We start from the raw sequence: 15400 nt of genomic DNA, 5'->3' as shown, positions 1-15400 counted from the left end.
CGGGGACTGTCCACGCCAAAGCCCGGGACATCTGGTCAGCCTAGCTTAGAGGCTTTTGTTTGGCCCATTCTGCTAATTCCATTCCCTTCTGCCTCAGGAATGCCTGGATTACAACCAGGGAAAATGCAGCCTGGCACAAAATCTGAGTTTTCTGCCCCCCTGAGCCCCATGTGTATTCACATATAAAGAAACCATAGGCTTGGATCCAGTGGTATGCAAGCCGAAATCTAAATTGATGGGGGTGCATGATGCTGGCAGGGGATGATGGGAACTGTAGTCCATAACATCTGGAGGGCCGCGAGTTTGACACCTGCCTTAATGCTCTCTTCCTTACAATACAACACTTAATGCTTTCTTCCTTACATCTTGTGGTGCTCAGAAATTGCTTGCACTGTGTCTTACACAAGTGCAAATTGCTCGAGAGGTGCTACACTTAACAGTGCAAAGGGCTATGTGAGGTTGGGTTTGTAGTGGTTAAGAGCAGGTAGATTCTAATCTGAAGAACCAGGTTTGATTCCCCACTGCTCCACCTGAGCGGCAGAGGGTTATCTGATGAACCAGATGTGTTCCCGCACTCCTACATTCCTGCTGGGTGACCTTGGGCTAGTCACAGTTCTCCCTGAACTCTCTCAGCCCCACCTGCCTCACCTGTTGTGGGGAGAAGAAGGGAAAGGAGCTTGTAGGCAACCTTGAGTCTCCTTATAGGAGAGAAAGGTGCGGTATAAATTCTCTTCTTTATTTATGCCCATATATTGTCCTTCCTTCCTTCCTTGTATATTTTATACTGATTTGGGTCATGTTTTGATTTTGGAGGTCTTCATGCTATCGAGTTATTATTTTCTTTGTTTGTCAGTTCGGGTGCTTGTCATGATTTGTGAATGCCAGCTCACATCTGGGTGTCTCCTGGATCACACTTATTGCTCCAATTTCGGGAAGAGAGGCAGGAACATCTGACCTGGGTGGCAGGCAGCAGTGTGCTACAATGAGGTTCTACTTCCTACCCTCTTTCAAAGTTCCCCACTACTAATAATACTTAAAAACCATACGTTTAGGTGAAAAGGATGGGGATGACCTACACCACATGCATCTACAATGCCAGTCCCCACGTTGGTTCTGAAACTTTTGTCCATCTGCAGAACTACCCACTTGTTTTCTCCAAACCTTTACAAAACAGCATCCCTTATCCCCAGTGTGGTACCCAGCGAGGCTCACCTCCTGTTGCTATGGTAACGTGCCGCAGGTGATGCCCATAAAAGGGGAAGTCAAATGATAGGGTGACTCTCTGTAGGAAGATAAATGGGAATAACCGCATGGAGGCAGGAAATGTGCTGGCTGATGTGTCAGATGTTCACATTCACATATCTCCAAGAAGATCAAGACCAAACTGTGCTTGAAAAATAAATCCAGATTCTGTACAAAAGCAGGTTAAAATTTAGACTACCGTTTGCAGATTAAACCATCAATAGACCTAATTCTCATTGTGGCCAAATCTGTCAACACTTTAATCCAGAGAAGGAACCCTGAACAGACAAGGCAGATCTTTCTACAAGTTTGAGAAAAGTCCCAAGTTGGCAGAAAAGTCTGAAATTTTCAATTTAAAAAATATATAGGGTTAACTCACCCAAAATACCAATGCCTGTAACTTTAAGAAACAGATGCCTTTTGTGGCTGTCCCTAGGCAACTGCAACAGTACTGGGGGCAGTGGAGTGGAGGTAAGTAAGCCATCCACAAAGAACTTGAGACGCACAGCTGGACTAGGTGGGTGCATCCTTTATTGTGGTTAGGCAGATGCATCCCACCCCATCTTTTGGGCCACGGAGGAGCGCAGCCCATCCCCCACTGCTCAGGCCTGGCTTGTGCCCACCTTTCTAATTGGATTTGGGAGGCTCTGGTGTGGGGGGAGAGGCTACAGCAGGATTTTTCCTTGGGCTAATCACAGTTCTTTGGAATTCTCTCAGCCCCACCTACCTCACAAGGTGTCTGTTATGGGGAGATGCGGGGAAAGGAGCTTGTAAGCCACCTTGAGTCTCCTTACAAGAGAGAAAGGTGGGATTTAAATCCAACCTCTTTTTGTTCTTGTACAGAATTAATCTAATGCAGTGTTTCCCAACCTTTTTGAGGTCAGGGTACCCTTGACCTCACTCTTCATATCTCACGGTACCCCTGCTGCCACCCTTCACCTTCCCCTCCCATTGCCCCTGCTTGCCATACCCCCCACCTTCTCCTCCCAGGGTGAAGGGAAGCACTGGGGGTGGTGGTGGCTGCTGACCTTGTGGCAGGCCCTGCCCCGTGGGCCAGCTCCATGTCCTTGCTGGCGCCGGTGGGAGACACCACAAAAACCAGGGGGGGCGTTAGTGTTGCCATGGTACCCCTGGGACATGCTCACGGCACCCCAGGGTACCAGGGAACCCTGGTTGAGAATGGCTGATCTAATGTTACCTTGTTTGAACGAGGGTCACTGTTATTGCTAGAGAAGGGAAGATGAAAATTGCTGCCCATCCCAAAAAAGATTGGTAAAACATTTGCAAGCAGCTAACACTGAAGGATTCAAGAGAGCCCTGGCCACCCCACGGACAGTAGCAGGCGAAATGAAAGGACTCACTGCAGCCTGTCTGTGCGTATTGGACAATATCCCATGGACCCTGACTTGGGTTCTGTTGGCTTCTGCGATGTTCACCCAGAGGTCCTTGGCTCGTGCTTCACCTGAACTGTAGATCCGGGATATGTAGTAGTTATGGTTGTCTTCCTGTGAGGAAAAAGAGAGACCGCATGTGAAGGATCACTTGAACCTTGGGGGAGCTTCCTGTGACTTTAGACTAGATGCTGTGGCCCTGTCTTCCATTAGTACAGGAAGGATAGAGGGAGAAGAATAGGATTTCCTAGCAATTGCACCAAACCACAGAATGCATACATTAGTGTGACTCTTTTGGTAGGCAGAAATAGCAAATGTGTCTCCCTCTGAGACATGAGGTGAGGACCACGAATTTAGCATTTTCACCATCAGATGCTGGGTGAAAATGTCCTGGAAGGAGGTTAGGGTTATTTCCACCTGGGGATTTCTCCCCCAGCAGTGGAGCAGCAGTGGCGTAGGAGGTTAAGAGCTTGTGTATCTAATCTGGAGGAACCGGGTTTGATTCCCAGCTCTGCCACCTGAGCTGTGGAGGCTTATCTGGGGAATTCAGATTAGCCGGTACACTCCCACACACGCCAGCTGGGTGACCTTGGGCTAGTCACAGCTTCTCGGAGCTCTCTCAGCCCCACCTACCTCACAAGGTGTTTGTTGTGAGGGGGGAAGGGCAAGGAGATTGTCAGCCCCTTTGAGTCTCCTACAGGAGAGAAAGGGGGATATAAATCCAAACTCCTGCTCCTGCTCCTGCTCCTGCTCCTGCTCCTGCTCCTGCTCCTGCTCCTGCTCCTGCTCCTGCTCCTGCTCCTGCTCCTGCTCCTGCTCCTTCTTCTTCTTCTTCTTCTTCTTCTTCTTCTTCTTCTTCTTCTTCTTCTTCTTCTTCTTCTTCTTCTTCTTCTTCTTCTTCTTCTTCTTCTTCTTCTTCTTCTTCTTCTTCTTCTTCTTCTTCTTCTTCTTCTTCTTCTTCTTCTTCTTCTTCTTCTTCTTCTTCTTCTTCTTCTTCTTCTTCTTCTTCTTCACGGAGACCAGGAAGGTCCTGCATTCAAATGGAACATCCGCAAAACGTTGTGCTCATTCAGAGCACACCTTATCCCCGCCCCTCGCCCCGGCAGATCCTGTTCCTTAAAAACTGTCTTCCAAATGCGGGTTATTGCTGCCCTGATAATTTTTCATTGATGTTTCAGTATTGCTTCCTTTATCATTTTAAATTGTGTGCACTATCTTGCTGATCAACATTGCGCAATTGCTATGGCGACAAGAGGTACACTTTGCCAAGGTCGTCAAAATGTCCAGCCTCTATTGAGAAAACTATTGAGAAAACTCTATTGAGACTATTGAGAAAACTCAGCAATGAAGGAATAAGAGGGGAAGTCCTCCTATGGATTAAAAACTGGTTGAGAAACAGGAAGCAAAGAGTGGGTGTAAATGGGAAATTCTCACAATGGAGAGATGTGGGGAGTGAGAATTGACCCCCCCCAAGGATCCCGTGATTGGGACCAGTGCTCTTTAACCTATTCATAAATGACCTGGAAGGTAGGGGTGGGTAGCAGTGGTGGCCAAAGTTTTGCAGATGATACCAAATTATGTAGAGATTGTGGTGAGGAACCACAAAGGATTGCGAGGGTAAAAGTCTCCAAAGCTGGACCTTGATAAATTAGGTGAGTGGGCTCCAGAAATGGCAAATGCAGTTCAATGTAGCAAAATGCAAAAAAAGTGATGCACATAGGGGCAAAAAAAAATCCAAAGCTTCACATACACGCTTACAGGGGCTTCAAGTGCTATCAGTCACAGAACCCAGGGAAAGGGATTTGGCGTCTTAATTGATAGTTCCATGGGAATGTCAACTCAATGTATGGCAGCTGTAGAAAAAGGCGAACTCTAATGCTGGGGATAATCAGGAAAAGGAATTGATAATAAAACTGCAAAAGATTGTCATGCCCTTATATAAAGCCATTAGTGCTGAGCCACACTTGGAGTACTGTGTTTCAGTTCCTGGTCACCACATCTCAAAAAAGGATATTGAAGAGAGATAGAAGAAAGTAGCAGAGAAGGGCAACGAGGATAATGATTGAGGGACTGGAGCACCTTTCCCTTATGAGGAAAGGCTGCAGCGCTTTGGAGACTCTTGCTAGTTTGGAGAGAGGAGACGTCTTAGAGGGGGGGATAATGATTGAAGTCTATAAAATTATGCATGGGTGGTAGAAAATGTTGACAGAGAGAGAATTTTTCTCTCTTTCTCACAATCACTAGAAACCAGGGCATTCATTGAAAATGCTGGGGGGAAGAATTAGGAGACTAATAAAAGGAAACACTTCTTCACGCATAGCGATGGCGGAAGTTGGTGTTTTGGAATATGCTACCACAGGGAGGTGGTGTGGATGGCCACTGCTAACTTGGATAGCTTTAAAAGGGGCTTGGACAGATTTATGGAGGAGAAGTCAATCTATGGCTACCAATCTTGATCCTCTTTGATCTGAGATTGCAAATGCCTTAACAGTCCAGGTGCTCGGGAGCAACAGCCGCAGAAGGCCATTGCTTTCACATCCTACATGTGAACTCCCAAAGGCACCTGGTGGGCCACTGCGAGTAGCAGAGAGCTGGACTAGATGGACTCTGGTCTGATCCAGCTGGCTTGTTCTTATGTTCTTATGTTCTTATGTTCTCTAAGAGCGTACATGTTTTGTGTCCTTGTTTAACCAACTTTCATATTTCTTAGGAAATGTCTCTGATGGGAGCGAAGCAGGTCAGGCAAGCAATTCTCTGTGTACACGAGAAATTTTAAAAAATCATAGAAACGCATACCAAGAGAATCAAATTAATTGCAGTTGCAAGAAACCACTAATGTTTGCTATCAAAAAGTTTACCAAATCCTCAGTGGAAATTGCAGACAGGATTCTATATAGACCTTGATAGTCCCTGTTGGATACTCCTGTGGCTGATACATACTCTTTTTCTGTGGTTGTGTTGTCCAACAAAACCCCAACCCCGTTGTAAAGCACTGTGAATACAATCCAACAGAAATCACAGCTGGTCCATCTGTGAATTGAGCAATACCACAAGCGTACTGCACCCACACATTCATACCACGAGATCACTGTGACCGCCAGCTGACTAGTTGAACTATCATTGCATTTGAAGTAACAAGAAAGATTATTTGAGGTTGCATTCCTCAGTGGCTGAACACATATGCATGACAGTTGGATTTGAATCCAGTATCTCCTTAGAGACCAACAGGAATTATGGGGTATAAGCTTTGGAGAGTTTTGATTGTGTGTTCCTGCATTGCAGGGGGTTGGACTTGATAACTCCAGGGGTCTCTTCCAACTCTATGGCTCATTCCACACATGCAGAATAATGCACTTTCAAACTGCTTTCAGTGCTCTTTGAAGCTGTGCGGAATGGCAAAATCCACTTGCAAACAGTTGTGAAAGTGGTTTGAAAATGCATTATTTTGCATGTGCGGAAGGGGCCTATGATTCTATGAAAGCGCCCTTTGCCTTATACCCCAAAATTCTTGGTGTTACTAAGGTGTTACTGGACTAAAATCTAGCTATTCTACTGCAGACAAGCAGGGCTATCTCTGAAACTATATATGCATGAATGACTAACTAATATTTTGAGATGATGGAGAGGGGAAGTGTATATTACTGCCATTTATATGCCAATAAAGGCTTGATTGGTTGGTATTACTGCCATTCACTGGAGCAGTGCTGAAGTTTCCTACAGATGTTTCCTCATCTGGCATCGGGACTGCCTGCCAATTCCATCATTGCTGTGCACTGATACATTCATTTTTGCTTGCCAATTATTCAAATGTGCCATTTTTCCTTTTGTTTTGTTCTGCATGAGGTAGATTCGAAGCACATAGATGTGATGTCACAAGGGGCAAGGCTGCGCAGATTTTAAGTCTTCACGGCTTCAAGACACATCTGCGTGGTTTCTTTTTTTAAAAAAATCCGTTTTCAACTGAAACGCTTGATTTTTCTGTGCTGTGAAGACAAAACCCAAGAAAACGATTCTTTCCAAAACACTTTTCAAATATTTGCAACATTTTGTGTGGAAAAAGACATTGTCTCATTCCCCAGACGTCTTTACAGATTGGCAGCAAGCCTCGGTTGTTTGAGGTTGCATTCCTCAGTGGCTGAACACATATGCATGACAGTTGGATTTGAATCCAGTATCTCCTTAGAGACCAACAGGAATTATGGGGTATAAGCTTTGGAGAGTTTTGATTGTGTGTTCCTGCATTGCAGGGGGTTGGCAGATTGGCAGCAAGCCTCGGTTGTGCTTCTCCATTTCCCACAAGTGTTGAGGAAGCCCTACTGCTCAGGCCTAAAGAATAAGGAGATAAGAACATAAGAAGAGCCCGGCTGGATCAGACACCATGGGCCTTCTCCTCCAGCACCCTCTTTTGAACAGTGGCCAGTTCGCTAGTCCCCTAAAGAAGTGACACAGAAACCTTTCAAATCAAATAGTTGTCCTGGAAGGCCCAACAAAATATAGAGGCTGAGGCCTTCTCTTGAAGTTGCTTCCTCAGCACTGCTGTTCAGAAGTTTACTGCCTCTGGATATAGAGGTTCCCTGTTGTCACCCTGGATAAGGAGCACTTGTTGCTGGAGGTGGCAGAGCAGCAGAGGTTCAATGGGATGGCAGAGGTTGCTGCCCCCTCCCACATCTTCTACCTGAGGCTACATCTGACCGTATCTCTTTACAGAGCCAGTCATGCCGAAGAACAAAGCCACGACCTATCACTGCAGCTGACAGTTTCCAGAGCCCTCTTAGTTGGCTGAGGAATAGAGAGAGAAAGAGGGTTTCTACTCAATTGAACTAGTTTTACATCCCAAAGAGAGTACTTTTCAGGCATGCACAGTGGTGCTTTATTGATGAAAATCATTTCATATGTCAGGAGTATTTCCTTTATTTGCTACAGTAAATCCATTTTGCTGCTGGAAATAAGTTGGGGGGGCAGGGGCGTAGCTGTCAGGGGTAAGGTGGGGGGTCTTGCCCCAGGCGCGCACCAGTACATGGGCAGGGTGTGGGTGTTCGAGTATAGGAGGAGTATAGAATGCAGCACAAGGCTGGGAAGCATTGATTCAACACAGAGCTCAAAAGGGGGATGTTATGGGAGCCAGAAATTGTTTCAAGGGGATGAGTGCAGTCATACACCCTTGTAAAGTGTGTGTATGTGGTGGTGGTAGAGGGGGGTTTGAAAATTTTTTAGAAATGTTTTACGGGATTTGTGCAGAAAGGGGCTCAGTCCCCATCTGGGTCATACCTAGGAGTGCCAGTCACATAGGGATCCCCCTGAATTACAGCTCATATCTAGACTATGGAAAGTGGACTCTATGGTATTGTACTCCACTGAGGTAACTTGACCCCAGAGGCATACTGTCCACAGGGAAAGGGGGGCAAATCACCCCAGGCGCAATGGTGGGGGGGGCGCAAAATCACCCCATCCCCCTCCTTCCCCACACTGACAGCTCAGAAGAGCCGAGTCGGTGCAGGGGAGGTGCCTAAAGATGGCTGTGGCACCCCTTCAAACCACCTCCTCCCCTACCCAGGCCCTTGGGGGCAGGGGTGACTCAGATGGGCACCACAGTGGCAGGCTTCCTCCTGGGCCCCCCACCATGGCACTCTGCCCCTGCCTCCCTGCAAGCCAGTTTCTAACCCCTGCCTCGAGACCCACCCGCGAACCCCACCCCCAAGCGTGGGGGGTGCCCAGAGGAAGTGCTGTCCTCGGGCACCATTTCCCCCGATACACCTCTGCTTGGCCCCCCAAGCTCCATCCCCAGATCTCCAGGAGTTTCCCAACTTAGATCTCTTGACCTTAATCACCTCACCCCACACCAGCAGCCAGGGATAACAGGCAGCCATAGTTATACAAACAGCCCAGTAGTTCAGCATTCCGTCTTCTAACCCCGGCTGTTCAAATGCCCAGGGGAGAATGAGCAAGGACTTGTCTGTCAATATTCCAGCATCTGGTAAACAGAGATATCTCATCCCCGAACTGGCTGTCGCACTTATTAGCTGCTGGCAAACCTCTTCTCCAAGTATTTATTTAATCCTTGTTAAACCTGTCAAAGCTCGCAGCCCCTTCAGCTTGCTGTCGGATTGAATTTCGTGGGTTAATCACATTTAACTTTTTAGACCGTCTCTGTTTTGTTTTTGGTTGTTTTTTTTAACAGCTCACTTACTGCTTATAAATTTCAACAGCTGGATCCAAGCGGTGTATTGTTTAAAAAAACCCAAACTTCGTAGGAAAATAATTTTCTTCTATTTATTCCGTCCAATAATAACAAAGAGTCCAGCAGGACATCGGAGGACATGGCACGCAAATATCCGAAATGAAGAAAATAAAATACATTTATTGTAGTGTAAAGGTCTGAAACGAGGTCCGCTCGGTCAGATGTTCTGGCTAACATATCCTGCCATAAATCTGCTAAGTTGTCACTTAAGTCGCCACAACAACATTTGCTATCCCCTTGGGAGTTCACTCTCAGATCTTCTAAATCTCTCTTGTGTTTTCCACTAGTGTTTTTTTTTTCTGCATTGGGCTTTCGTGTTTTAAGCTATACCTTTGGTTACCGATAGGCAATTCTAGAGTGAATTACACCTTCGGTTGAAAACAATGGGGTTTGAAGGGTGGAACTCTGTTTGAGAATACATGGCTGAAACTTAAAAAAAAACTTTGAAAACAAACCAACAGCTGGCACTGTTCACATTCTGTTCTAGCCAACTGTTAATTCTCGGAACGCCATCAAAACCGGGTGGATTTCACAGCAATGGCGGAGCCAGGGTCTGGCCCCCAATATAGGCCTTCAGGGGTTGGCTGCTGTTTTCAACCCCCCCCCCCCAAAAAATCAGCCAAGTTTCTAATTTCGATCAAAAGGGTGCTAATTTAGGATTTGCCCCACTAGTATTTTAGGACAAAAGCATTGTGTTGGAGGTGCTGACCCACTGATCTTTTTCACAAAGGATTTGTTGACAAAGCTGCGAGATGAGTTCATTGAAAAGAAATCCCTCCTCTATTGTCAGTCAAAACAACGTTTTCCCTGCAGTCCGAGGTTCCTCGGTGTTTAATTCACAGATGAAAAGAGACTGCGGTTTATGAACGACTTGGTTGGCCTGCTCCAACTAGCGTTGTCAACCTCCAGGGGGTGGCTGGAGATCCCCTGCTATTATTTATTTATTTATTCATTTATTCATTGCATTGCATTTGTATACCACCCTCCCCCGAAGGTCTCAGGGCAGTGAACACAAAGTATACAGACAGAGCACAGGATAAAATCAACAAACGACCAGGAATAAATTAAATATGGCTCTGTACAATTTAAAACTAAACCCCACTAAAACACAGCGTTCTAAGTACAAAGCACAATAGATGGCGTCCCGCAACCTAAGCCCCTTAAGAAAAGGTGGGGACGGCAGGGTCTACTGATGTTACAAAGAAAGGGAAGGGGGCAATCAGCAGCTGGCCTCCCTAAAAGCCTGGTGGAACAGCTCGGTCTTACAGGCCCTGCGGAACTTGCCAAGATCCCGCAGGGCCCGGACAGCTGGAGGAAGAGCGTTCCACCAGGCAGGGGCCAGGGCTGTAAAGGCCCTGGCCCAGGTGGAGGCCAGCCGCATCATTGAGGGGCCGGGGACCACCAGCAAATTGGCCTCTGCTGAGCGCAGAGGCCAATTTGGGACATATGGGGCAAGACGGTCCCGCAGGTATGAGTGAAAGAGATCAGTTCTCCTGAAGAAAATGGCTGTTTTGAAAGGGGGGGCACTATGGCATACCCCATTAAAGTCCTTTCCCTCCTCAAATGTTGCCCTCCTCGGTTTCACCCTCCAAATCTCCAGGTTTTTCTCCCCAAATTTCTGGACCTCAAGGGAACATAATACAGATGTTCTCTCACCATCTTGCCCTGTCTCTGGTCTGTTCTTTGTTGCACATATACCCAGTGGTGGGGTTAAAATAATTTAACAACCGGTTCCGAAAGGACTCAATAGTGGGATTACAACCAGTTCTCCAAACTAGACAAAAAAAAATTAGCTACCAGTTCTACCAAACTGGTGCAAATAGGCTGAATCCCACCACTGCATATACCTCTCGGAAAGTGCTAATTTTGGTCTGCTTGTAGCAAGCTCCTTGAATTCACCGTCAGCCTTAAGCAGAATATCCAGTGTCTCCCAATCGCTTCGGATCTCCTTATTAGCTCTTCCCATGACTCTGTGGCAATAATTAAGAGCCATCAAGCTAGACAGATGGCATGGTATAGTGTCAACTAGGGCTGTTTCCCCACTTTTAAAAATGAGGTCGGTTTCATCCGGCGTGGACCTTTTCAGTGCGGGGATTGTGTTTCCCGGCTTCCCCACTGCGCCGCGCTCTGCGCGGGGTCATCAAAAGGTGCCGTTTTCAGCAGCGCCAGAAATGATGCGCGCTGAGGGGGCTCGAGAGCGGCAGAGTTAGGGCGGCTGCGTTGTCGCCGCCCCTGTAGTGGGGAGTGCCACTGGACCCTGCGCTACTTGGCAAGAGTAGCGAAAAAATTCCAATCACCAGAGGGGTCAGACAGGGATGCATATTGGCACCTCATCTCTTTAACATCTACATAAACCATCTTCAAAACCACCTTAGCAAAGTTAATGGCCATCCTCCTAAAATTGGACAATGTCCCGTTCCACTCCTTCTCTATGCTGACAATGCTGTTATTTTATCCCAAACATCCATTGGACTCAAAAGATATCTAAGAGCTTTTTTTGACTACTGTGATCTCAACAAACTAAAACTAAACAGTGAGAAGTCAAAAATAATCGTATTTTCCAAAACTGGCAAGAGTAGCGCGCAGCAAACGGTGAGTGGGGAAAGGCCCTAGGACATCAGGTTTGAATCCTCATTCCGCTACGGAAGCTCACCCGGCATCTTGGGCCCAGCATAATCTCTCAACATAACATACCTCCCACGGTGGTTGCTGTGTCAATAACATGGTGCAGAGGAGGACAACGCAATAAACCACTGCAAAAAGCAGGCTGGCCTTTCTTTCCTCTGGTCATCCTTTCCTCTGGTCCTACAGAGTGTTACCCAGACTCTGAGAACATCTCTGACAGATGTTGGCTGGGCTGTACATGTCAGCTTGGTGACAAGCATTTCCCCTCCCCTCCGACTTTTTGGGGACTTCGTTCCCTCCAGGAAGGGGGTGATCCGACCAAGCTCAGATACTTGGCCGGTTCAAAGTAGAGATGCCAGCCTCCAGGTGGGACTTGGGGATCTCCCAGAATAACAGCTCATCTCTCCAGTCTACAGAAATCAGTTCCCATGGAGAAAATGGATGCTTGGAAGGTATACTCTGTGGCATCATATCCCACTGGGGTCCTGCCCTCCCCAGGCTCCACCCCCAAATCTCCAGGTGTGTCTTAAACTGGAGGTGGCAACACATAGGGGCGTACTGGCCAGGGGGGCATATGAAAAAGAAGAAGAGTTTGGATTTATATCCCCCTTTTCTCTCCTGCAGGAGATTCAAAGGGGCTTACAATCTCCTTGCCCTTCCCCCGCCCTGACAACAAACACCCTGTGAGGGAGGTGGGGCTGAGAGCTCCGAAAAACTGTGACTAGCCCAAGGTCACCCAGCTGGCGTGTGTAGGAGTGCACAGGCTAATCTAGTTCCCCCGATCAGCCTCCATAGCTCCAGCAGCAGATCGGGGAATGTAACCTGGTTCCTTCAGATTAGAATGCACCTGCTCTTACCCATATGCCACTGCTTCTTATATGGAGTCAAATGTCCATGGGCTGCAGCCATTTAGTCATATGGGGGGCTGAAAATCACCCTCTTGCCCCTCCTCCTTTCCCCCAGGTCCATACACTGACCTAGTGCGAAAAAGTTGTTTGGTCAGGGTGGGGAAGGGCAGCTGCCCATACGGGCTGTGTGTGTGCAGAAAACTCAGATTTTGCACCGGGCTACATTTTCCCTAGATACGCCTCTGACTGTATCCCCTCAATCTGCTGCCGGTGACCAGAGGGGGGCTTGGTTACTCCAATTCAAAACAACCTTTCTGCTGAAGAAAACAGATTCTGAGCCAAGACCTGAGAAGTGCAGCTCACTCTGGGCTTTTTCGCACACACGGTTTGTTCTTGAATTAAGGCAATCCGCATCGATATCCTGACCTTTTTGTTGCTGTTTCATCGCTCGAGATCATTCACACATCACCAGGTTGTTGTGGATGTTCTTGTTGCTTCAGAAACTCCTTGGTTTTGCATTGCCCTGGAATGCAGTACAAACTAGAGTTCCGATTGGCTGTTGTGCCGTCCAAGGGCGTGTTCCGTGTGACGCTTGGCCCCCGTCATCACGAGCTAACGAGTCAGCGTGATTTCACTATCTCAGTGTACCACTGCGTTGAGAACTCGCTATCTCGAGATATCGGGGCGGCGTTGGAAATAATGCACTGCATGAGTGACTGCGAGAAGGGGCGGGAGGAGAGTGAGACGGAAACGAAACAGTGAAATGTGCGCGCACAACTGGCAAGCTCTACCGCATCCTGATTGGTTGGAGGAAATCGCATCACACAGTGGGCATGATCCCTCGCAGTCGCTTGTTCCAGTTGTGTTTTGCACCTAGGCACCAGATTGTGGGAGGAATCCGTTTTATCCAAGAAAGTAGCACAATTATCAAGCGACAGGAAAAATGTGAGACAAAGGCTGAAATGAGCGACAGATTAGAGGTCGGGCCACATTACGGCTCAAGTGTGTGCGAAAAAAAGGCAGAAAATATGACCACCTCATATATTAAATCAAGAACAAACCATGTGTGCGAAAAAGCCCACAATGTCCAGCTACCTGTTCAGGACTGAGGTTTGCTGCTGCAAGGGAACTCAGAAGCGAATGCAAGTCGTGAAAAAACCAGCTGTGGAGCCGTCGTTCCGGCTGTCCCATTTGCAAAGAGACAAGCTAGCAGCTTCCAATGTGTTCTCAATAAAATAGTTGGGGGTGGGGGGTTGGAGAGTGAGAAAAAAACCGAACACAGCAAATGCCAGAGATGGGTGGACTTGGCAGCTCTCTCTCTCTCTCTCTCTCTCTCTCTCTCTCTCTCTCTCTCTCTCTCTCTCTCTCTCCAGCATTACCTCATCCATGGATCACGATTATGTCCCAATCTGCCACCTTGATTTGGTTACAGCAGAAATTAAGAGAGGAAGAAAACAAGCAGAAGGGAAGGGAAAAGGGAAAAGCAATCCCAAAAACAAGCGCGTTACACAAGAAGGAAATAAAGCTTTATAGTCTCGGTTCGGTACTTGCTGAAATTTGTTTTTCACAGTGTTTGTTTTCTCTTCCCCTCCGAGGTCTTATTTAATCCGAATCCTCCGGCAAGCACCAGAGATGGGGGCTGCGGTGTTGGTCAAAGGACAGGAGCTACAAAATAGGCTTACAAGAGCCTCGTCTGTTTTAGAAATGCAAGAACATGATTTTCATTTTCTACATAAATCTTCTTCAGGGCTCACCAAGAGGGCCGGGAAACACCAAAGCCGGCATAAACCATCAAGCCGGTCAACTAAAGAATGTCTCCGAAGTGTGGCCCTCCAGCTGTTCATGGACTGCGATTCCCATCAGCTCTTGCAATTGGCCATGCAGGCAGGGGCTGATGGGAATTGTAATCCATGTACATCTGGGGGGCCATAGAGTGGAGACCCCTGAACTAAAGGCATCCTTTTACCTATGACGTGAGGAAAACACATATGATTAGCAATTTGATTAATACAATCTCTACACAGGAAGTGACACTAGTAATGGTAGGTAAACGAAAAGGGAATGGATTCCATTCTTGTTTAGCAAGGGAAGAAAGGCGGTTCAGTGGATATGTGGTTCTGTAGAGTCCACTGTTCGATGCTATTTTCTTCTCAGGTACTAATCTCTGTAATTTGGAGATCAGTTCTGGGAGAACTCCAGACACAACCAGGAAATTGGAAACCCTACTCAGCATTCAAGAGTGTCCAAAATTTCCCTGCCATTGTGTTGTCGATGGATGTCAGGCATTGCTTCCACCTTGCCTGGCGTCGGCTGGTCAGGGCCCAAGGACATATTTGTGTTTGGAGAAACCACGATTCCCAGATCTGGCTTCCTAACCCCAGATCTGGCTTCCAAACCACGATCTCCAGATCTGGTTTTCTAACTGTGGCAGCACAATAAAGACTACTGATTCTACATCTAGAGTCTGAATTATTGACTGCTGTATCAGAACCTTACAATGGACCACCACAGAATCATAGAGTTGGAAGGGGCCATACAGACCATCTAGTCCAAGCCTCAATGCAGAATCAGTCTAGAGCAGCCGTGTCCAACTCAGGCCTAGAGCATCCCTGACAAGCATCCAGCCAGCCACTGCTTGACAACTTCCAGTGAGAGGGATTTCACCGGCTCCCTAGGCTGCTAATTCCACTGATACAAAAATCTAGCCAGTATTTTCCTGCCTGTAATTTAAACCCATAAACCGGCTGGGCCCCTTCCGCACATGCAGAATAATGCACTTTCAATCCACTTTGAGGCTGTGCAGAACAGCAAAATCCACTTGCAAACAATTGTGAAAGTGGATTGAAAGTGCATTCTTCCGCATGTGCAGTGGGGCTTGGTCGGGTGCCAAATGAGATATGGATCGCTGGGTAAAGATCAGCGATGCTGCAGCCACGATTTGCCAAGCTAGGACTTGCTGCTCTGCTGCAGCCGAATCCCAGTTTCACAGCTGAGCTACAGCGTTGGCATTGTCCGGACTGACTGCATGAAGCAGGGATCTGAAAAGACAAGAGCGC

At 47.3% G+C, this 15400-nt stretch overlaps 1 protein-coding gene across 1 annotated transcript in view; it reads right to left on the bottom strand.

Annotated features, from left to right (window-relative positions):
- Positions 1-15400, bottom strand: part of PLXDC1 (plexin domain containing 1) — an 88612-nt gene that overhangs the window by 35864 nt on the left and 37348 nt on the right. The window contains exons 3-4 of the mRNA XM_048517595.1: positions 2604-2747; positions 1213-1282 (exon numbers count right to left, since the gene is read on the bottom strand). Of these exons, the coding sequence (XP_048373552.1) occupies positions 1213-1282; positions 2604-2747 (214 nt within the window). The remainder of the gene's footprint in view (positions 1-1212; positions 1283-2603; positions 2748-15400) is intronic.

Source organism: Sphaerodactylus townsendi, linkage group LG15 (assembly GCF_021028975.2).
Source record: "Sphaerodactylus townsendi isolate TG3544 linkage group LG15, MPM_Stown_v2.3, whole genome shotgun sequence".
NCBI lineage: Eukaryota > Metazoa > Chordata > Lepidosauria > Squamata > Sphaerodactylidae > Sphaerodactylus > Sphaerodactylus townsendi.
This window is presented reverse-complemented; position numbering and strand designations above follow the sequence as displayed.